General features: G+C 45.1%; 1 protein-coding gene across 1 annotated transcript; it reads left to right on the top strand.

The window, feature by feature from the left end:
• The first annotated feature begins 3,403 nt into the window (after positions 1-3,403).
• Positions 3,404-4,658, top strand: NTF3 (neurotrophin 3). Its single transcript, XM_015416023.1, has one exon. It carries the CDS (start codon positions 3,419-3,421, stop codon positions 4,193-4,195), a length of 777 nt encoding a protein of 258 aa, XP_015271509.1. The 5' UTR covers positions 3,404-3,418; the 3' UTR covers positions 4,196-4,658.
• Positions 4,659-23,014: the final 18,356 nt, after the last annotated feature.

Raw genomic sequence — 23,014 nt, 5'->3', positions numbered from 1 at the left:
ACCAAAACTGGGAATATGAAATGATACTGAAATGAGGAGGAGTTATTAAATCCGACCACTTCTCCCACCCCAGGACTTACTCTCCCTCTCCTAAATCCAAGTTGGTGAAATCCATACCTCCTATGAGGGGAGGGGCGAAGGCAGGAAAAGGCTGAGCCAGGACACCCTCCATACCCATAGACTCCCAGCTCCCAGCCCACCAACCTGCATGAATCATAAACTGCCCTCCTACATCAGTGGTCTAGCCCCAAAGATGGATTTTGTAGGGGCGGGTTGGGCACTCTGAAGATTTCTAATGATTCAGTTTGCTTTGTTTTTGTTTTTTGTACTGGTTCGATAGTTGGATATTTGGGGATATTGTGATGGTGTTTTAATTTCTGGCTAGTAGTTTTGTTGCCTTGTTTTATGTGTGTCTAATGTGGCAACTCCCTGCGAGTCCTCTTTAGGAGAAAGTTCCCTGTTACTAGGGAACAGAGAGTACTTATTAAGAACCGCTTAGCAAAGAAAGCTTAATTTAAAAAAATGTTAAAGCAACTCATCGAAATAACGAAGGCCCACTGAGGCCTAATTTCACACATATAGATACAAAAGTTTACAACTTTTAATTTTACACAGACTGTTAGCAAAATGGCTTGCTCTGCTCCAACAAGGCACCATCCATCCCACGCAGTCCTATATCCCAAATAATGCTGAAGTCTGTACATCTACATAAATTTGTATAGCTGTACATTTACTAAAAATATAAATTTCCTTGCCGTCACTAATCCAGGCTTGTGTTTTTGGAGTGCTGCCATTTTTTGACAAGTGTTAACCTGGCTGCTCTTAGGCTAGGCCTTTGGGATCCCCCGTCCCCAGCTTCCATTTCCCACTGCCCCTGCTGTTGCTGGTGGGAGAAAAATAATATTAAACAAATCACTGTTGGGCAACTGCGTGACATCACTTCCATGGAAAACCTGTAAGCGAAAGGAGTCCACTCTAGGAATCGCCAGAAACTCTGAATCTTAGGTTTTCCAGTGATTCCTAGAGAGGCATGACATCACATCTGGGTTTGGTGTAGTGGTTAGGAGCGCGGACTCCAATCTGGGAGAACCGGGTTTGATTCCCCACTCCTCCACTTGCAGCTGCTGGTGTGACCTTGGGTTGGTCATAAGTCCTCGCAGAGATGTTCTCTCAGAGATGTTCTCTCAGGAACAGTTCTCTCAGAGCTCTCTCAGCCCCACCTACCTCACAGGGTGTCCATTGTGGGGAGGGGAAGAGAAAGGAGATTGTAAGGGTGAAGGGTGGGGTATAAATCCAATCTCCTCTTCCTCTTCAGAAATGAAGTCACACCATTGGCCTACAACTCCCCCCGCCATGTCCCCCCTCAGACTCCCACCAGTTGGCAACCCTAGCTGCTCTAATCATAAGAACATAAGAGATGCCAATGTTGGATCAGGCCAAAGGCCCATCCAGTCCAACACTCTGTATCACACAGTGGCCAGAAATACCAGTGCCATCAGGAGGTCCACCAGTGGGGCCAGGACATTAGAAGCCCTCCCACTGTTGACCCCCCCAAGCACCAAGATGACAGAGCATCACTTGCCCCAGAGCCCCTATCTATACCTTGTGGCTAATAGCCACTGATGGACCTCTGCTCCATATGCTTATCTAATTCCCTTTTGAAGCCGTCCATGCTTGTAGCCGCCACCACTTCCTGTGGCAGTGAATTCCAAGTGTTAATCACTCTTTGGGTGAAGAAATACTTCCTTTTATCCATTCTAACCTGACCGCTCAGCAATTTCATGGAGTGCCCACGAGTTCTTGTATTGTGAGAAAGGGAGAAAAGTACCTCTTTCTCTACCTGCTCTTTCCCATGCATAATCTTATAAACCTCAATCATGTCACCCCTTAGTCATTGTTTCTCCAAGCTAAAGAGCCCTAAGCGCCTTAACCTTTCCTCATAGGGAAAGTGTTCCAACCCTTTTATCATTCGAGTTGCCCTTTTCTGCACTTTTTCCAAAGCTATAATATCCTTTTTAAGGTGTGGTGACCAGAACTGCACACAGTATTCCAAATGAGGTCTCACCATTGATTTATATAGGGGCATTATGATATTAGCTGATCTGTTTTCAATACCCTTCCTAATAATCCCCAGCATAGCATTGGCCTTCTTTATTGCAGTCACACACTGTCTCGACATTTTCAGTGAGTTATCTACTACAACTCCAAGATCTCTCTCTTGATCAGTCTCTGCCAGTTCAGACCCCATATATGTGTATTTATATTTAGGATTTTTGGCTCCAATGTGCATCACCTTGCACTTGGCCACATTGAACCCCATTTGCCATGTTGATGCCCACTTGCCCATCCTTGACAGATCCCTTTGGAGTGCTTCACAGTCCTCACTGGTTTTCACCACCCTGAACAACTTCATATCATCCGCAAATTTAGCTACTTCACTGCTTACTCCCAACTCCAAATCAAATGAAGTGAGATCAACTGCATATTGTTTGGTATCAGATACATAGTTTAATAAGATTGTTTCTGGGCATTATTAAAGCAATTGCAATAAAATCCTAATCAATCTGTGTAAGTGACCCTGAAGGTGCCCTCTTACCTAAGTGTCTTTCAGGATCTGACCATAGTCAACTATACCTACTGTTCATCCACCCAGTAGTCCAGCAGGTGCTGCTCAGTGCTCTGCTGATGGATTGTGACATACCTTACATGCGTGCCTGGTCTAGAAAGATTGAGCGTATGGATATATCCCCAGCATTTTAGTTCAAAGGAAGAGATAACAGATGATGTGAAAGACCCCTGCCTAAGAATCTGGAGAACTGTTACTGGTCCAAGTAGACAATACTGATCTTGAGACACCATTGATCTGACTCAATAGAAGGCAGCTCCATTGAGCTCATGTGTGCTCCAAGCCTGAAAAATATTGCATTTGCAATACATTTAGAAGCAGCAGAACACAGTTTGAGCCCAGCTGGACCTTTAAGACCAACAAAGTTTTATTCAAGGTGCAAGCTTTCATGTGTATGCACACTTCTTCAGATAAAATGAAATGGAAAATGCCAGTCCATACATATAGGTAGACAGTGAGCTCTACCTATACATATGGACCGATAATTTCCATTTTATTGTATGTGAAGAAGTGTGCATACACATGAAAGCTTGCACCTTGAATAAAACTTTGTTGGTCTTCAAGGTGCCACTGGACTCAAACTGTGTTCTGCTGCTTCAGACCAACATGGCTACCCCACCTGAATCTGCATTTAGAAGCAAACAGACAGGACAAACCAATCTATTTTCCTTGTGGGATGGGTGGGCTATAAATCTACTACTACTACTACTACTACTAATTGATAAGCTCATGTGATTGTCTCTGACTCACAATTCCCTTTTCCCCCCCCAGATCTTACACGTGAACAAGGTGATGTCCATCTTGTTTTATGTGATATTGCTTTCTTATCTCCGTGGCATCCAGTCTACCAACATGGATCAAAGGAGTTTGCCGGAAGACTCAATAAATTCTCTCATTATAAAACTCATCCAAGCAGACATTTTGAAAAGCAAAGTATCCAAGCAGGTGGTTGATATCCAGGACAGCACTGCAGACACCGTGAAGAAAGCCGAGGCCATCGAGCCGGAAGTGGACAGTACGGAAAATGTGAAATTGGATTTCCAGCCAATTCTCTCAATGGATACAGAACTCTTGAGGCAACAGAGACGCTACAGCTCCCCACGGGTCCTGCTGAGTGACAACACCCCATTGGAGCCCCCACCCTTATATCTTATGGAGGATTATGTTGGCAATTCTGTGGTGGGGAACCGAACTTCTCGTCGGAAGAGGTTTGCTGAAAGCAAGAGCCACCGCGGGGAGTACTCCGTGTGTGACAGTGAGAGCCGATGGGTAACAGACAAATCTTCTGCCATTGACATTAAAGGAAACCAGGTCACCGTGCTGGGGGAGATCAAAATGGGCCCTTCCCCGGTCAAACAATATTTTTACGAAACAAGGTGTAAGCAAACCAAACCTGCTAAAAGTGGCTGCCGAGGCATAGACGATAAGCACTGGAATTCCCAGTGCAAAACATCTCAAACGTTTGTGCGAGCATTGACTGCGGAAAACAACAAACTCATAGCTTGGCGATGGATTAGAATAGACACCTCTTGCGTGTGTGCCTTGTCCAGGAAAATTGGGCGATCATAGGTCCGCATCACTCTGCTATATAAATTATTACGTCTAAATTATATGATATGCATGTAGCATATACATGTTTATATTGTTTTATATATTATAAGTTGTCCTTATTTATTAAACTTCAGCCAACCCACGAGATATATAGAAGCTTTCTCAATAAAGGCGAGAAAAGGATGGGTGCATACCACTGGCAGCACTACATTTTCATTTACTGCTTGTGACCTTCCGCTTCTCTGCAGCTTTCCATAACCTGCCTGTAAAACTTTTCTGTAACAGCAGTATTTTTCATTCAGTATTGTCGATCCAGTGACTGTCATTGAGTTTAAAACAGAAAGAAACCTCTGTTAAAAGGAATTGGATTGAGTTGCCAAGGTATATAATTTGTGTTTAATTAAAAGAAGTGTAACAACTTCCCCCACCCCCAATCCCAGAAACTAAATTCAGCAATGTAGCCCATAGCTAACAAGAGCAGTCCAGCCACTTTCTAGCAATAAAATACATTGTCTGTCTGTATGCACTGCCAGATTTACTATTAGTGTTCCAATTTGTGCTTTCTCTTCCAGAGTCGCTTCCAGAGTCTTCCAGAGTCTCTTCTAATGATCTTTGCTATTTAAACTCAGGTTTTATTTTTTGAAATGCATTTGTTTTGTAACTAGTTTAATGCTGCCAATTCCCCTTTAGAAGGCTTGCAAAAAATCTAAAATATGTGTACCAGACTCTTGCCAAAGCCAAGAGCAATCTGAGTGGATCGTTAATATAATATATAAAAGATGGATTCCTTTTTTTAAAAAGCACATTTTTATGATGAGTAGTTCTCATCTCCTTTCCAATAATCTGTGTGATTCCTGATCTGTCATTAAACTGATTTCCCCCCCAGGGTACAGTAGGGGAGAAATTCTGTTCAGATTTTAAGCCATGTAGAATCCAAGCAAAGAAGATGAGACATTTTCACAATTGACATCAGTTCCAAAGAACTGAGACCATTTTGCACTGCCTTTAATGGAGAAAGACATCTAAAATATCCATTGAATCCCGGGTTGTGTTGAACCAGAGCCCTGTTAAAATGGAATAAATAAAATGATAGGCTATTAGCAGTAGGATTTCTGATACATAGTGCAGTTAGATACCAGTCCAGCTTTAATTGCACACAAGTAATCATGGATCAAGTTTGCCAATATGCATACAAATGTATCTGGTTCCATGTTCATTGGGTTGAATGCTGCGCATAATTTCCACTTGTGCTAGAGCTAAAAGAAGCTCAAGAAAAAGGCCACTGGAGCCATGTGCACTACGTCAAACGTATTGTATTCCTGGTTGCATTTCTGCTTGCACAAGATTTTGTGCAACCAGTTTCTGGGTACTGTAGTATATTGGGAGGAAGTGCTGCAGAAGAACTCGACACTATGCCAAGTCCGTTTCTGTTTCTGTTGCGGGCTCCAGCTCTTATGGGGGAGGGGAGTTCCTATTGGCTGTAAATAGACCTGTATTAAAGAACCACACACACACCACTGAATTCGGCAAATATGTGGAGTAAATTGGCCACAACTTTATTGACTGCATGGGTCCACTGGATCCAGTGCATCAGCTGGCCCTCTGCCAGCCGATGTACCAGCTGGCATGGGAGCGAAAGCGGGATGGCAGGTTGCTGGAGTTCACACAGACAACTGCCTCTTAGTGTTCTCCCCTGCCATCTGATCATGAGGGTAACCTCTGGTAGTTTTTGAGCTTGCTTGCTTCCATCATCCCTCACACAAAGACCCCTTGAGAGTCATCCCTCACACAAAGTCCCCATATCCAGGAAATGGCGTGCAGGCCGATATCCGCAAATGGATGCTGTTACCCCTAAAGTTGTGAAAAGAAATAGTGCATAGAATATATCAAGCAACATCCCCTGGCTAACAACATCATACTAAGCTTATTAACACAACCCTACACCCTGTCCCTTTACCGGCTATACTTGTTAACACCTGACAACATACGCTTAGGGAGGGATGGGTGGAAGAGCTGCTCTGTGACCGGACAAAGGATGAGGGCAGAAGGTGGTGGATGGCCTATTCCCCCTGCCCAAGCCCTCCCCTGACCACCATTGGCCACGGGGAGAGGGGGGAGACCTAATTTTCCCCTGCCCGGCCCCACAAAATTTGGGCCACGTTGAATCGGGCCCTTTCTGCTTTGTGCATTGCTGGATTGGAGCCACTGTGATCTTGTGAAGCATGATTACCTTCACAGGACACAGGTGTCATTGCTAGTTTACGGAAGGTATGTGGATCTGCAATGGGAGTTTAGATCTTTCCTGATCAAATTTTGATCAATGGTTGCTATGTACAGTTTCCAACTATTTCTACCTTTTGATGTTTACAGCCTTCTGCTCAAGTCTTCCAGGCCAGATTTCTGTATTTAATTGCATTTAACTTGATTGTTCTTATTTTTTATGGGGGGTGGTGGTATTTTTTTCATATGTGTGTGTGTGCATGCACACACCTGGAAGACCTCTGGTGACTGACCCCTACTGGGGGCCTGGAGGATATTCAGAGAGGTGGCTGAATAAAGCCTGTCCCTGCCTCCTGCCTCTGGTATTTCAAAGAAGTCTCCCATCCGAGTACTTGTCAGAGTCGACCCTGCTTAGCTTCTGAGATCTGACAAGATTGGGTGTGCCTGCACTATCCAAGTCAGGGCAACTTGATTGATCTTATGACAACAGAATACAATGAGAAGAAATGAGAAAAATGGAAGAAGGAACTGGTGCTGTATCCAGTCATCTACTAGAAAGTATTAACGTTTTATTATTTTAATACCTGTCAATATATATGATTGCCGTTGTCTCTCTCCAGGTTGCATCAAAGGATAGGAAAATTACACCAGGTGTAAAGTCTTGTTAATTTTAGGCACATGTACTCAATGGTGTGACAGGATCAGGATTTTTTGTGTTCCCTCCAGTGCTTTTTTGTTCAAGAAAAAAGGGGGCTGGTACTTAGGTCTAAAGTTATGCTGATTTCCACCAATCCCCCTCCCTGACCTTGGGAAAGCCCCCCTCCAAAAGTGCTGGTACTAAGTACTGGGGAGTCCCACCATGAAACAAGCCCGGAAGAGAGTAGGATGTAATGAATGGCTGCTATTTTCGGCGGCCATCTATATCAAGCATCAAGCATATTAATAACATGTTTTCTTGTGTCGATAATGCTGTGGTGTGACTTACCTTTTCGTTATATTTGCCAGGCAATGCTTTCTCAATTTTTTAAACAATCCATCCTAAGTCTTTAAAATATATGCTCCAGAGAGATTTCAGGAAACCATCTGCATTTATTTTATCACCTTTGAACATGTGTTCAGGAATGGAGCCTGTGTAGTGGGTTTATGGCTACCAGGAGATTTCTGCTGTCTCACCAGGAAAAACAAAAAACCCTCACAGAGAATGTATGTGTGTTGCTCTTCAGTTACTCGTGCTGTTGAAAATCTGAATGTTGGGCCAACGTTTAGGCAAAACGTTATCTTATTTCAATATTTGTTTTGTTTTGAAAGCAGCCAAAGAAAATCCCCCTCTGCCCAAAAGTCACCAAATATTTGAATTGCTACTATGCTGTTTCGTACCCTTTTGTTCCCCTGGTGACGGCTGTTGCTCAGCCCCACTTCCTTCCCCCCACCTTTGACTTTCTAGCTTTCAGACTTGTTTGCCAATTAATTGTATTAACTGGCAAACAACATGCCTTTTGTTGTTGTTTTATGACAGTCTGTGGCATTATCCTGACAGATGCAGGGTCATGATGACATCAGTGACCAAATCATATGGGTTTTGGACCACAGCCGATGGGAGTCCAAGAGAACAAGTGAGGCCAAAGCAATAGTACCCCCAACTGAGAGAATGCACATCCCAGGGAGTACAAATAATCCCCATAAACAGGATGCCCCTTTCAGCATGGGGAAAAGTTCCAAAACTTGGAAAAGCTCTGCTGGAACAGTCTGCTATTTATATTTTCAATCTTTCACTAAATTTACTTTTTTTCAAGCGAGTGCCTGAAATACCCAGGGCCATCCATGTCATTCTATTGAAATATGGTGGGGCAAAATAAGATCAATGGGATCCTGTGTTCTCTGCCCTTGTTTTGTGAATGTAGATGGCCATGGATGGGCCAATGGGTGGGAGGGCACAAAAGAGCTAGCCTTGGCACTTGAAAGATAAGAAAGAGAAGGCCGAGGAGCTGGTTATAGAATGTGTTGAACAAAGAACTTTGCCTGTATTTGGTTGCAGGTAGGTTTAGCTCCAGACTGGGAAGTTCCTGGAGATTTGGGGGTGGGGCCTGGGGAGGGTGGGGCTTGGGGAGGGGTCTCAGCAGGGTCTAATGTGACCATTTTCTCCAGGAAAACTGATCTTTGTTACTTGGAGACCAGTTGTAATTCCGAGTGAACTCCAGGCCTCACCTGGAGACTGGTGGTAACCCTAGCTGCAGCAGACTCTAGAGTAATGAATCAAACCTAAATAGCATGTAAAACAGTAAACTTTTTTTAGAAAGAAATGTCTTGTCAAGGTAACTGCAAGTTTTGATGCCTGGTGTGCCATTCCTGGGATAGTTAGTTAGATCAATAAACAGATCCCTAGAGATACACATTGGTTTAACTGATTTAAACTTTAGCTGATTAATTAGGGAAGGGGAATTAATTGTTCCTTAATTAATAATTAGGGGCTGTGGTGACTCACGTGGTTAAGATGCTGAACTACAGACCAGAAGGTCGGTAGTTCAGCAGTTCGAGACCCGAATGCCGCAATACGGAGTGAGCTCCCGTCTCTGGTCTCAGCTCCTGCCAACCTAGCAGTTCGAAAGCAAGAAATTGCAAGTAGATAAATAGGTACCACTTCAGTGGGAAGGTAACAGCGTTCTGTGTGCCTCGGCGTCAAGTCATGCCGACCAGATGACTACAGAAACGTCTCTGGACAGTGCTGGCCCTTCGGCTTGGAAACCACATCCCTAGAGTCGGATTCGACTGGTTTTCGAGCAAGGGAAACCTAATTAATAATTATCATAAAGTCAGAAGTGTCTTATGGTGACCTCTCATAGGATTTTCAAGGCAAGAGACGAACAGAGGTTGTTTTGCTGTTGCCTGTCTCTGCAGAGCAACTCTGGCTTTCCTTGGTGGTCTCCTATCCAAGTCCTAACCAGGGCCAGCTCTGCTTATCTTCTGAGCTCTTGACACGATCAGGTTAGTCAAGGCTATTTACTTTGCTCTTCCCTTCATTATTTAATAAAGCATTTTTGTGGAGGGTTTTAATGCTCACCACCACCACCACACTGTGCAACCTCAACTGTACAAACCAGGTGGAACTAATACAAGGCTACATGAAGTCCTTTTTTCTTCCCACCAGCTAGCCCTTCGTGCTGGCAGGCCACAGGATGAGAGAGATAGGGGGTGGGGTCCTCCTTCTTGTTGCCCCATCCTGCAAGTAACTTGAACTCCATAGGGGGGAGGAGAAGGGGTATGCCAGTCTTATCCCATGTGTGGGTGGACATCCCCTGAGGAAAAAGGCATCAATATTCCCAACTGAAATTGATTAATTAGTGAAAAGTGTGTGTGTATGTATGTATATATATATTTATTTATTTATTTAAATAGGCAACCCTACAAAGTGGTTTAGATCAGCTTTGGTTCAAAACGTTTGTAAGTTCCATTGCTGCTATTTTACTTCTAAGCTTCCCCCCACTAGCATATAATGGCCTTGCAGTGAGATCCTAAATGGAGTTACTCACATTGATGAGTGAGAACTATTCCTGAAAACGTGTTTAATTTTAAGACTCGGGGCAGCTTCTAGAGGTCATCTTTCTTCAGTGTTCTTTTGGCCATTTAGAACAGCATTAGTCATTGGTAGAGCAATCAGGCAGGAGTCTTGAAAGACGGTGGTTGCCTTGGTATCCCTCACAACCTTTGGTGAATCCTCAGAGGCCAATCTGGGAAGTCCATGCCTTAGACTCCAGTAAGCTTCTGCCAACCAGGGTAGGCATTACTTAGCTCAAAGCACCACTGGTCTAAGACCACTCTGCCAATCTATATTGCCAAGTCACATGTGCAGAAAGACAACAGCCAGGATTTAAGAAGAAGAAGAGACTGGATTTATACCCCAACCTTCACTTGAAGTCTCAGAGCGGTTTACAGTCTCCTTCCCTTCCTCTCCCCACAACAGACACCCTGTGAGGTTGGTGGGGCAGAGAGAGCTCTAAGAGAACTGCTCCGAGAGAACTCGTGACTGACCCAAGGTCACTCTAGCAGCTGCATGTGGAGAAGTGGGGAATCAAACCCAGTTCTCCTAGATTAGAGTCCACACTCCTAACCACTATACCATACTGGCTGTCTTATTATAAATGTCAAAAGCTACTTAAATATCTCTGTGCTTGAGCTTATCCCTAACTACATATAACTAAATGAAGGTGTACCTAGTGTGTGTGTTGTCTCTTCGTGTATTATTTTCAGTGCACACACAAACAGATCTTTTCCAGTGGTTTTCATTAAGCACTCAAACACTGTGGGCACAATGAGCATGAGAGAGAGAGTGGCACCTGCCTCTGGAGCAATAGCTAAGCTGGGCTGCCAAATTCCAGCTCTATTGTGCCTGTCTTCCTGGGAGTGCAAGCAATCCTTTGTGCTGTCTCTGTCACTCTGCCTGGTGGAGCTTTCCTAAGCGTGCCAAATGCAAGCCATCACCCACTGTTTGGTACTTTTTGATCTCCTTGGAGTGCTGAACACCTCCCACTGTTCACCATGTTAAATTTCCCTATAAAACTGGTATCCAACCCTTGGAAATTTGACAAGGGGTGCTTTCACACATGCAAAATAATGCAGTTTCAATCCACTTCAGTGACAGTTTGCAAGTGGGTTTTGAATTTCATAGAGTAAAATCTGGTTGCAAAGTGCATTGAAAGTGCATAATTTAGCATGTGTGAAAGCGCTCAGGCTTGGGTGAGGAGTACAGTCCCTGAGAATATAGCACCCAACTGGATGAAAACTGATTTTACAGCCATAAATTTGGTTTGCATTATTTCCTGGAAATGCTGGGCATCTTTTTTCCTATCTGCCAGAAATTTGGCATGGGGAATCCCTTGTGTGATGGGTGGAATCAAAGAAATGTTTGTTCAATTTGGATGGGGAAAAAGAAGATAGAGCTGCAAACTGAAACCAGTGGGAAACAAAAAAAGATCACAATAATAAATGAGATTAAAAGTGAATGAAATTTTTGAAACAAAAAAGTTGCATGCTCAGATGTGTGGGCTGCAGACAACTGGAAACATAAAAGGAGCTTCAATTACATGTCTCAGCTGGGTTTTCCCTGCCCAACTTCTTTCAGCAAAATGTAAGTGTAGGAAGGAGGAGGAGGGAAACTAGAACATGATGGCAGTGGAAGAGCTCCTCTAGGTAATGCTTCCTCGAAGGGGAAAAAACAGATTCTCCCAAGAATTCTCCCGTAAGGCTGGGAAAGAGCACATCAGAGCATCTAAACAAGTGAGTTGTGACTCATGAAAGTTCATGCTGGGATAAATGTTATTTATTTATTTATAGATTTATATCCCGCCCTCCCCGAAGGCTCAGGGCGGCTAACAAAGAGGCACAAGTGCCAAAGTTAAAACAGATAAAAGCAGAGTAAAACAATACAATTCAGCAATGTTAACCTTCAAGATGCCACTGGCAATGCTCCCTCTAAGCTGTGGAGTCTTGTGAGCAAAAATTCTAGTTTGTGAATTACTGGCATTAAAGTTGATTTGGCTACTACATAGATCAGTTTGCTCTGGAGCCATCATTCCTGAGCTAAGACAAAAATGTGTGAGTCAGAAGCTCAAGAACTGAGCTAGCTCACACTAACTCATCTTAGAGGGAACACTGACCACTGAGCTTCTGTTTTGTTTTGGACAAGACCCAGCCCATATCCACTCAAGACAGGCGAGTTTTGCCTTCACTGGTATTCCATTTTTAAAAAAATCAGATATATGAAATTACCTCACAATATTTTTAACCAAACTTGTAGTTTCAGTTGACATGGTCTTTTGATACCCTTCTTATACAAGAATGACTGCTGAAGGAATCGCTCCTTTGGGCATATGGCACATCTATACTTGAACTGGGAGGGAGGGTGCTTATATGTTTGTTATACCATCCTTCCCAATGCAAGGATTGCCATTACTCCCAATGGAACCGATCCTTCACCAACCATTCACCAGAATTGCTCCCATTTCCCCATCCAGCTTCATGTTTAGGGAAATTCAAAGTCAGTCATCTGAAGGAAAGAGAGAGGGGTTTGCCAGCCACCACCAACATTACCCATAAACACTACCTCAAGCAATGCATATTCCCATGAATGTAGATGTGAAAGGCAAGTAGTTCTGGACAAGGAGCAAAGTTTAGCAAGTGACAACTGCTCCTAAAAATTCAGTTGCAGTGACCAGCCTTTCCAAGGTGCTCTAGGCTCTTCATGCAGCAAAGGCATGCTGTTGTGAAGGGCTGTCGGAGAGCCCTTTTTCATCTTTTTAAAAGGAGATCAGCTGGGTACTAATATTTGCTGTGGCTTTTATTTGGTTTTCTGCAACAGGCGTGGCCCCTCCCTGATTACGGACTTGTTCAACCTGTTTCTTTGGCTATGAAGGGGAAGGGTAATTACCCCAACTGGTGGCTCTACTGTCAGGGAGATTTTCATGCTCAAGGTGTCATGCATATCATCATGACAACACCTTTCCTTGCAAATATTCACCCAAACCTGTATTCCCACGCTGGCCAGGTGGCGGGAGGGGGGTGAGGTTAGAGGTCACTTCTTCAGGAACATCTATTTGGATTGACTGAAGAGCTGTCTGGTGCTTCTTGGGAAGGGATTTGGTTTACCCATCCCACCCTTCTTGGTGACAAAAACAGACCTGGAGCCCTCAAAAAATCCTTAAACAAACAACCACGCTGTGAGTGAAGGGCAGCTTTGATGAGTTAAGTGGACTTCCATTAGGCCTCTTCCCTTACTTTAAGCTTTAGGGTAGTCACAAAGGAGACATAGGCATAGTGAAAGCTTTGTTTTTCTTTGAAATGAGTATCATGCTTTTTAAGAGAGGGTTTTGCTCACTGAAAGTATATTAGCGATCAAATATAGGGATTTTAATGGAAATTTTGGAGAACTCTGAAAACAAACCTCCCATGGATATGTTGCCGAAGGCTTTCACGGCCGGAGCTCATTAGCTGCTGTAGATTTTCCGGGTTGTGTGGCCGTGGTCGTGGCATTGTGGGACCTGACATTTCGCCAGTAGCTGTGACTGGCATCCTCAGAGGTATAACACAGAAAGATAGAGTACTCTCTGTGTCAAGGTGAGTACTCCATCTTTCTGTGTTATACCTCTGAGGATGCCAGTCACAGCTACTAGCGAAACGTCAGGTCCTACAATGCCAAGACCACGGCCAGACAACTCAGAAAACCTACAGCAGCTAACTCCTATGGATATTTTCTGGTTTGCTAAGAAATGTGCTAAGATACCACAGGGTTCAGTAGTCCCCAGTACTTGCACTTCTGCTTGTAGAAAACTAAGGTATTTCTATTTTAATGCCATACAATTTTATATGAGAGTTAAATTGTAAAATTGTCTTGACCTTGATAGCCCAGGCTAGCCAAATCTTGTCAGATCTCAGCAACTAAGCAGGGCTGGCCCTGGTTAGTACTTGAATGGGAGACCACCAAGGAAGTCCATAGAGGCAGGCAATGGCAAACCACCTCTCTACATCTCATGCCTCGAAAAACTACAGGGTGGCCATAAATCAGCTGGCATTTTTATTGAGATTTATCCAGGGCCTTTTTTGTAGAAAAAGCCCAGCAGGAACTCATTAGCATAATAGACCACACCCAACAGCAGAAACTCATTAGCCTATTAGGCCACACCCCTAAGAACACAGCTCATTAGCATACCAGGCAATACCCCCATGTTACCAGAAGTGTGGTCATCCAGCCACACCCACCTTTTGCTTCTTATTCTGTTTGCCTTGTTTGTTGTCAAAACCCAGGGCTTTTTTTGTAGCAGGAACTCCTTTGCATGTTAGGCCACACACCCCTAAAGTAGCCAATCCTAATGAGTTTCTGCTGTTGGGTGTGGCCTATTATGCTAATGAGTTCCTGCTGGGCGTGGCCAACTTGGGAGCCAGCCGGAACTCCGTTCCTGTGCATGCCTGCCCAAAAATAGCCCTGGGTTTATCAAATATTCCCGCAGGTTCGTAGCCAGGATTTTTTTTTTTAAGTTTTGGGGGTCTTTTAAAAAGTCAGGAGGCACTGAAGTTCGCATGCAACTCCCACGCACTGCCCTGCTCCCCCCCCCAGCATTTAAAGGGTCCCTTTAAATGTTTTGAGGGTGAAGCAGGCCCGTAGTTACAGTGGGGCATCTTGGGGCTAGGCCCCCCGACTTCCTGGCAGGCCTCCCAACTTCCCATCCAGCCCAGGGCATCACAGCCTTCTCCCCCTGGGAGGGGCAGCTCCAGTCGAGGGCCTCTGGGGAGGGACGCAGGCTAGATGCTTGCAGTGGCGGTGGGAGGGAGACTCCAACTTGCTGGTGGCCGAAGTGGAGACCAGCACAGAGCAGGGTTCCTGCGCCCCACTTTCTTTAATTAAATTACCTTTAATTCAATTAGCCAGTGCCCCCTAAGAAATTTAAATGCCCCCTGACATAAAAAATGCTGGCTACGGGCCTGGGAAGAAGCCTGCACTCCAAGCCATGAATTCACAGCTTGGAGTGCAGGTGCACACGGCCTCCCACGGCTTCTCCCCAAAAGTCAAGGGGCCTTGGGAAGAAGTCATGGGGCCGGGCCCCGGGAGGCCCCACTGCAGCTACAGGTCTGTATTCCTGGTGTAGTTTTATATTTATTTAAAACTTTCATTTAAAAACTGGATTTTGTTGACCAAATTTATTTTAGAAAAGCCACATACAAACAACACAGCGAGGATTAAAAATGTATTGAGTAAGGTGATATGTGATGGAGCGAAAGGGACACAATGTGCTCCTTTTTTCAGTTCTTCAGTAATGGGGGACTGGGAACACAGCCAATTACTTCCAGGGGGCTGAAGCCGAAGAAGGAGGTGTCTTTGGACTAGTCTAAAAGGAGACTCGGTGGCAGATCTGTGGCGGTGGGCAGTTACTCCTCCAAGTGAGGGGAGAAGGACAGGGAACCGGGCTTCTCATCATCTTTTGCTATGACTTTACATTACATTCTGGCAACAAAACCTAATTGCATTCCACTAATTTGCACTAAGCATTTAGATCTCAATATAGCCTGCAAATAACACCCATGCAAAAGGCAGTGCAGAATACCTAGAAGCTGAACATGGAGGAAACACAGAATTCTCCTCTTGGGGTGCACTGCTCCCCATCCATTAAAGAAACTGAGGGCATTGGCTGTATTTATTTTATTTATTAAAATATTTATACCCCACATTTCCTTTTGGTTTGAGGCAGCCGAGAGAAACAGTCAAAACATTACAAAATTAAAACCAAATAGGATAAAAATCCCTGAATGTCTCCCCTCACCACAAAGTTCCCTGCTGTTCATACCCCACCAAAAGCCCTGGCAAAAAGGCAAGTCTTACAAGGCCTCTTGCTGACTTCCAATGAGAGGGTTCCCTTCAGCTCTTCCGGGCAGGCCTGTCAGCCCCCTGGTCAGGGTTGGAAATCGGGATCCCCCACCCCAAGCTCCCGTTGCCTGTCGCCACTCCACACAGTGGTGGGAGGAAAATAAAAAACTCACTGGCAACAGAGAGGATGTCTCTTGCGAGGAAAACCTGAAAGAGACAGCAGTAGCTCTAGGAATCGCTAGAAACTTTATGGTTTTACCATAGAGTTTCTGGTGAGTCCTAGAGCTAATGCCATTGCTTCCAGATTTTCCTGGAGGTGACGTCAGCGTGCTTGTTACACCACCCCCACCAAGTTCCTGTCCCCATCTCTTTTGCTGGCAACTTTATGGCACGGAGCCCATTCCACATTGTGGGAGCCACAGTATTAATGGCCCAGGCCCTCATCAGTGCTGGGTGAGCTGCCACATGAAGGATTCAGAACCAGATCCCGATCAGTGGTCAATCTGTGAAGGTCAGCTGTAGTCACCTTCCAGAAATCATAGCAGTCGAGGAGTAAAATGGCATCTAGAGAGTCAGGCAGAAGAGAAGAGGGAGTGGGCTCTGCTATTCTAACTAGAACTCCACCTACTCCTCTGCGCAGCACAGAAAACCTTTTTCAAATGGCAATTTGATAGCATGCATTTTACCATTCCTGTTCTGGGCACCAGGTTGCATAAACTACTAAGCAGATGGAAATATCCAAGCCAACGTGGAGCAGGCCACCCACACAGATGAAGCGGAGGGGAAATGTGATGGAAAATACATTTGTGTGTCAAAAAAACAACACAAAACCTATGTCTAAGGGGAAACAAGGCAGAAATGAATAGCTGCAGAATTAGCACAATAGGTTAGAAAGTTCAACAACTGCAACCCCATGCCTTCTTATGAGTACTATTTGTGGAACCTAGCAGGGTTTAGGTAAAGGTAAAGCTTTCCCTTGTTTGAAAGCCAGTTGAATCCGACTCTAGGGATCATCTCCGTTTCCAAGCTGAAGAGCCAGCATTGTCCAAAGACATTTTCTGTGGTCATGTGGCTGGCATGACTAGACGCTGAGGCACATGGAACATAGTTACCTTCCCACCAAAGTGGTACCTATTTATCTACTTGCAATTTCTTGCTTTCGAACTGCTAGGTTGGCAGGAGCTGGGACCAGAGACGGGAGTTCACTCCGTCATGCGGCACTCGGGTCTTGAACTGCTGAACTACCGACCTTCTGGTCTGCAGTTCAGCATCTTAACCACTTGAGCCACTGCAGCCCTTCTAGCAGGACTTACTTCTTAATAAATATGCCTGAGTTTAGGCTATACAGCTCCCCCCCCCTCAAAAATTCAAAAAGTCTAACGTTCTCACAATCTATTAATTGCCAAGGGAACAATCTCTTCTGTACAAGTTTGGCTGGCTAAGCCTTTACCATCTCCTCCACACCTGGTCGCAAGCCCCTCTTCTTTCCACTGGGTCTCCTTCTCTGTTTTCCCTTGTCCCACAGTCTCTTCCCTCTGTCCTTCTTCTCATTCCTTTCACCCACCCTCTCTGCAAAGCCTTAGCATGCAATGGAAAGAGGTCCTAGAATCCTCAGCTGCCTTTAGCCCCTGTGGAGGGCAAATGTAAATTTTCCCCAATAGGGCCTGTTAAGTCGCTCGCTTAACAAAGAAGTCGGAGAGTGATTCAGCAAGAACACAGCTTTATTCTTCAACTCGAACACAACTCGAACACAGATCAACATGTGATAGCCAGAACAGCCTTTACATTGCAGCTGTCCTGCTTTTAAACATTCCCGGCTAATATAGCCACACCCACTGTACACATACCAACCTATGAGGTTGCCGAGATAATGTCCAATCACATTCGTTCCCGCTCAGGGAGCTTTCTTGAAGTTATTGGCTTGTTACTTCCTGGGCTAGCAATTCTATTGGATGGATTTGGATCTGAGCCAAGAACGAAGCTCAGCATTACATTTCAGTTAGATGTTTCACAACATTGCATTCAAGGCAGCTTTGAATACACTACAATTCCTCTCCCCTAAGTAAAAACAAACATGTACACTCGTAATCACTTAGGTAGTTCGGTGCTTGGCACACCCGCTGAGACCTACATAGCTGTGTAGGCTCAGGACACAGCTCAGCTTGGGGGACTCCGCTTGACTCACTGGGAAGTGAGTCAGGTACACGTCCATCCTCTGTTGCGGGTCCGCAGTTAGGGGTCTGCCCTACCACTGGGACAGTAGTGGGTTCGGCAGTACTCACCTCCGGAGGAGGTCTGGGACGGTCCACTGGTTCGGGGGACTCAGCCGGCTGGGAGTCTAGGCGTTCCTTTGCCCACCGCTGCCTAAGCTGGTCTATGTGGCATCGCCACTTGCAGCCATGAGCAAGACCGACCACATACATTCTTGAACCAATACTCTCAGTTACAGTGGCTGGTAGCCACGAGTGACCCCCTGCATAGTTACGACTAAACACTTTGTCACCTGGTTCGTAAGTGCGGACCTTTGGGAGCGCACTCTGCTGCTGGGGCTTTAGATCGTTCAGATCTCGGTGCAACCGATCAAGCAAGGTGGTAAGGCAACACCCCATCAGCAGCTCGGCCGGGCTGCGGCCTGTAGAAGAGAACGGGGTAATGTGCTGGTGTAACAAAAATGAGGCCAGTTTTACCCCCCAATCACCCTGAGTTAGTTTGGCCAGGGCTTCCGTGGTCGTCCTGACCATTCTCTCCGCCTGGCCGCTAGAGGCCGGGTGGAAGGGAGCCGACGTCAGGTGCCTAATTCTGTTGTCTGATAGGAACTGGCCGAACTCCCTAGAGACAAACTGCGTCCCTTTGTCACTCACCAACACGTCCGGTAGCCCATGGGTGGTGAACAAGCGGCACAGCACGTTGATGACGGAGATCGAAGTGGTGGAGTGCATGTGCGCAACCTCCAACCACTTTGAGTATGCGTCAACAACGAGAAGGAACATTTGTCCCTGCACAGGCCCTGCAAAATCCAGGTGGAGCCTGGACCAAGGCTTCCCTGCAGATTCCCACTTCTGCGGAGTGGCAGTAGGAGGTTCGGGCCTGGCCTGCTGACACGGCATACAAACCCTGACCCACTTCTCAATGTTGGCATCTAAGCCGGGCCACCACACATACCCTTGGGCTAACGCCTTCATGTGGGCCATGCCGGGATGGCCCTCATGCAGTGATTCCACCCCCAAACACTTCAGGGAACTCCGCATACAACAATGCCCATTTATTCTCAACAACATTGTTTACCCCGGTAATTGCAATACCCAGGGGTTCGAACCAATCCAGGCCAAGCAAGTTAACCCGGTCCCCCTCAGCAACCAGCACAGATAATGTGGCACATTTCCCCTTAAATTCAACACTGAAGGTATCCCTCCCCGCCAGAGGGATACGTTTTCCCTGAAAATCAGATACCCGGGTGTCCGCCGGCTTCAACCACCGCTGACTCCGGGTTGGGAATAGCCGCTGCCACATCCTTGAAGAGATGACTGTCACCGATGAACTGGAGTCAAATTCTATGCTTCACGGAACGCCGTCTAGGTGGATGGTGACGTGGATCTTTCCATGACTGCTGGTACGAAGGACGGTCATGGCAGATGACAGGCTCATTGTCATCTGGCAGCTGGTGTCTCTGATGGCTGCTTGTGAGTGTTGGTTCCTCGGTGGGGATGTCGGCGCTTGCTTCTTTGGTGATCTGCAGACTCGTGCCAGATGGCCCCGCCTCCCACACGCTCGACACACAATGTCTTTTGACCAACAGCGCTCACGAGGATGGTTCCCGCCACAACCGGCGCATGCTGGGCTGGCTGCAGGCTTCACTCGGGTCCACTTGTCAGCTCCCACCTTGACTTCGTACATGTCCTCGTTGACGTCACCACTATCATTGCCGGAAGCCTGGTGGTGTACACACTGCTCTGTCGACGCCAACCACTGGGGTACCTCTCTGGTTGACTTGTCAGCTGCCTCTGTAGCGACGGCCTCAGAGGAGGCGACAGCCCAAGTCAGGGTGGTGCAGGCGAACAACCGCTGTTGCAACTGTTCATCCCTCATCTCGCACACCAGTCGGTCTCGGAGGGCCTCTTCGATGTTAGCGAAGTTGCAGGGCCTTGCAGCCTTGCGCAACACCGCTACGTACTCGGCCACCGACTTGTTAGCTGCTTGACTTCTTTTATAGAAGGCATGCCGACAGGCGATTTTTGACGGCTGAGGAGAGAAGTGCGCCTTCAGCTTCTCTGTCAGATCCTTGGACATCTTGATGTCCGCTGGTGCTACCAGGGACTGGGCAATGTCAAAAACGCTCTTGACGCAAAAGCTCAGAAGGGTTGCCCGCTTCTTCTCTTCGGTCGCGATGTCGTTCGCCTCGAGGTGGAACTTGAACCTCGTCAGGTAAGCGTCCCAGTCCTCGGTGGTGGGTTCGAATGCCTCGAACTTCTGGCTATTGGCCATCGGTTCCTCCAGATTTGGCGGTGCCTGCTGCTGATCGGCCATGGCGTGATGCTCGCTGTTGTCCGTTGTGGGATCGTTTAGCGGGGCTGCCTACCCGCACTAAAATCTCATCCTCGTCACCAATTGTTAAGTCGCTCGCTTAACAAAGAGTCGGAGAGTGATTCAGCAAGAACACAGTTTGGTGTAGTGGTTAAGTGTGCAGACTCTAATCTGGGAGAACCGGGTTTGATTCCCCACTCCTCCACTTGCACCTGCTGATGTGACCTTGGGTTAGTCACAAGCTCTGGCGCAGCTGTCCTTGAAAAAGAGCAGTTTGTGTCAGAGTTCTCTCAGCCCCAGCCACCTCACAGGGTGTCTGTTGTGGGGAGGGGAAGGGAAAAGGAGTTTGTAAGCCGCTCTGAGGCACCTTTGGGTAGTGAAGGGCGGGGTATAAATCCAATCTCTCTTCTCTTCTCTTTATTCTTCAACTCGAACACAACTCCAACACGGATCAACATCTGATAGCCAGAACAGCCTTTACATTGTAGCTGTCCTGCTTTTAAACATTACCGGCTAATGTAGCCACACCCACTGTACAAATACCAACCAATAAGGTTGTTCACATAAGGACCAATCACGGATGTTCCCGCTCAGGAAGCTTGCTTGAAAGTGATTGGTTAGCTTCCTGGGCTAGTAACACGATTGGATGGATTTGGATCCTAGCCCAGGACGAAGCTTTACATTACACTTCAATTAGATGTTTCACAACATATTATGCATTCAAGGCAGCTTTGAATACACTACAGGGCCAAAAGCGACAGGGAAGGGAAACAGGTGCATTTTTTAGTGGGCAAATGAGCAAGAGTAAAAGTGCCCTTCTCCCCCTGTGCCCATATCTCCCTTTGAATGGGAGCCCCATTGGCTGGATTATTATTTTTTTTAAAGGTGATGGTTAAAAGGATTATGAGATGACGGGACACATGTCTTGACAGAACAGCAACTGGGAGCTGGTGGAACAGCACAACATGATGTTCTTGACCCCAGGCCCCATAAATTGTAGCCAGGCTACACCACAGTTTTATCATTAATCATAAGAGGAATTAGCCTCATTAAGGAAATGTTTAAAATGTGGGATTTTCTGCCAGAAAATGCAGAGATGGCCACAGGCACAGATGGCTTTAAAAGGGGACTAGACAGATTCATCAGTGGCTACTAGCCATGGTGCCTAAAAGGAACCACCACGTTCAGAGGCAGGATGCAACTTGAGGGGAAGGCCTCAGCCTCCATGCCTTGTTGCTGGATCTCCAGAGGAACTGGCTGTCTGCTGTGTGAGACAAGATGCGGACTTGATGGACCACTGGTCTGATCCAGCAGGGCTCTTCTTATATTCTAAAAACTATTATTTAACAGTGCAGATGCCTCTTCTGCCATAGTATAGAGCAAAAATCCTACAATTAAACTCTCTGTCTTCAGTGTTAAATCTTACCTAAATTAATGCAGACTTGCAGTTATGTTTATGGTTAAGATGTTATTAATATAGTGATTTTTAAACCATTTTTATACATTGACATTATTTTTTTCCAGCTAATAAGTAATTTTTAAACACCGAGAGATGATGCATAATACCTACATTTTCTGGTGAAGAAAAATTATCTCCATAAAAATCGGGTGGTGGTGGGCAATTCATATTTTTTATGAATATATTTATTTGGTTTTATAAGCCTATATCATACACAAATCCATCAGCAAAATTACATACATACAAATTCTTTAGACAGCATTTCTCCTTTGTAACAACACAGAATAACATAACCTCATACCTAGAATAAGTAGTTTTCCCCTTACTCTCAATCTTAATATCATATCTGTATTGACTGGCAACTTATATTTCTATCTCCTTTAAGTTATCTATACTGTCTTCTCAGAACTACGTTGAAGATTCCTATCTGTTGGTTGTTCTTATCTGCTTGTTACCTTTCTCCTTTTCTTTGCCTTGTACAGTTCTGACTCTTAACCCATCTCCTATATCTTGCCAACTCTTTGCTTTCCATATAGGGGCTTAGTTAATATTTAATTTTTATGTCTTTTTAACTTTTATTACCCTTTTTATTCTTCATTCAATCTTTACATCTTTCATATTTTATTAACATCCTATTGGCACCATTATCTCTACTTCTGCTCTACTATTCTCTTTTACATATAACTTTTACCTTAACTTCCCTCTGCATCTTTCTGTTGTAAACTGCTAAGCCTTTACCCATCTTTATTTAATCTGAAATAAACCTAAATTCACTCCTTCTACACTATTATCACAAATAAATTTAAACCTACTTATATCACCAACTTATAACACCAATGTCAAAATTAACCAATGTCAAAATTAATTTTCAACCACTATCCTCCAATATAATTAAACATAGTCCTTTACCCAATTAAACATAGTCATTTTACCAGTACAAAAATAAAACTATAGAACCATAAAATGCATAAATTCTAGCTTCCATTTAAGCATCTCCCATACTTAACAACACTCTATTATATTTACCATTTTACTCTAAATTTATCATCTCATTATTTTTAAATATAGTTAATCACTGAACCCTGTTCAATATTAATTCATTTTGTATCAACTCATTACATTACCTTTATATTCAATTTAGCTTATAAATTTCCATCACTACTCATCTCCACTATTAGTCTATTTTTTAAAATTAATTTTCACCCCCCAAAACAATTAATCATCTATTAACACATTCTAATCCCCCCGAATTTACACCAACAATACAAATTCTAGTACATAAATACAT

The sequence above is a fragment of the Gekko japonicus genome, unplaced genomic scaffold (genome assembly GCF_001447785.1).
Source record: "Gekko japonicus isolate JY-2015 unplaced genomic scaffold, Gekko_japonicus_V1.1 scaffold159, whole genome shotgun sequence".
In the NCBI taxonomy this organism is placed as follows: domain Eukaryota; kingdom Metazoa; phylum Chordata; class Lepidosauria; order Squamata; family Gekkonidae; genus Gekko; species Gekko japonicus.
This window is presented reverse-complemented; position numbering and strand designations above follow the sequence as displayed.

Bases quoted from the DNA above. Each gene is read 5' to 3' on its own strand.
- NTF3 (XM_015416023.1), top strand. From the start codon at position 3,419: ATGTCCATCTTGTTTTATGTGATATTGCTTTCTTATCTCCGTGGCATC.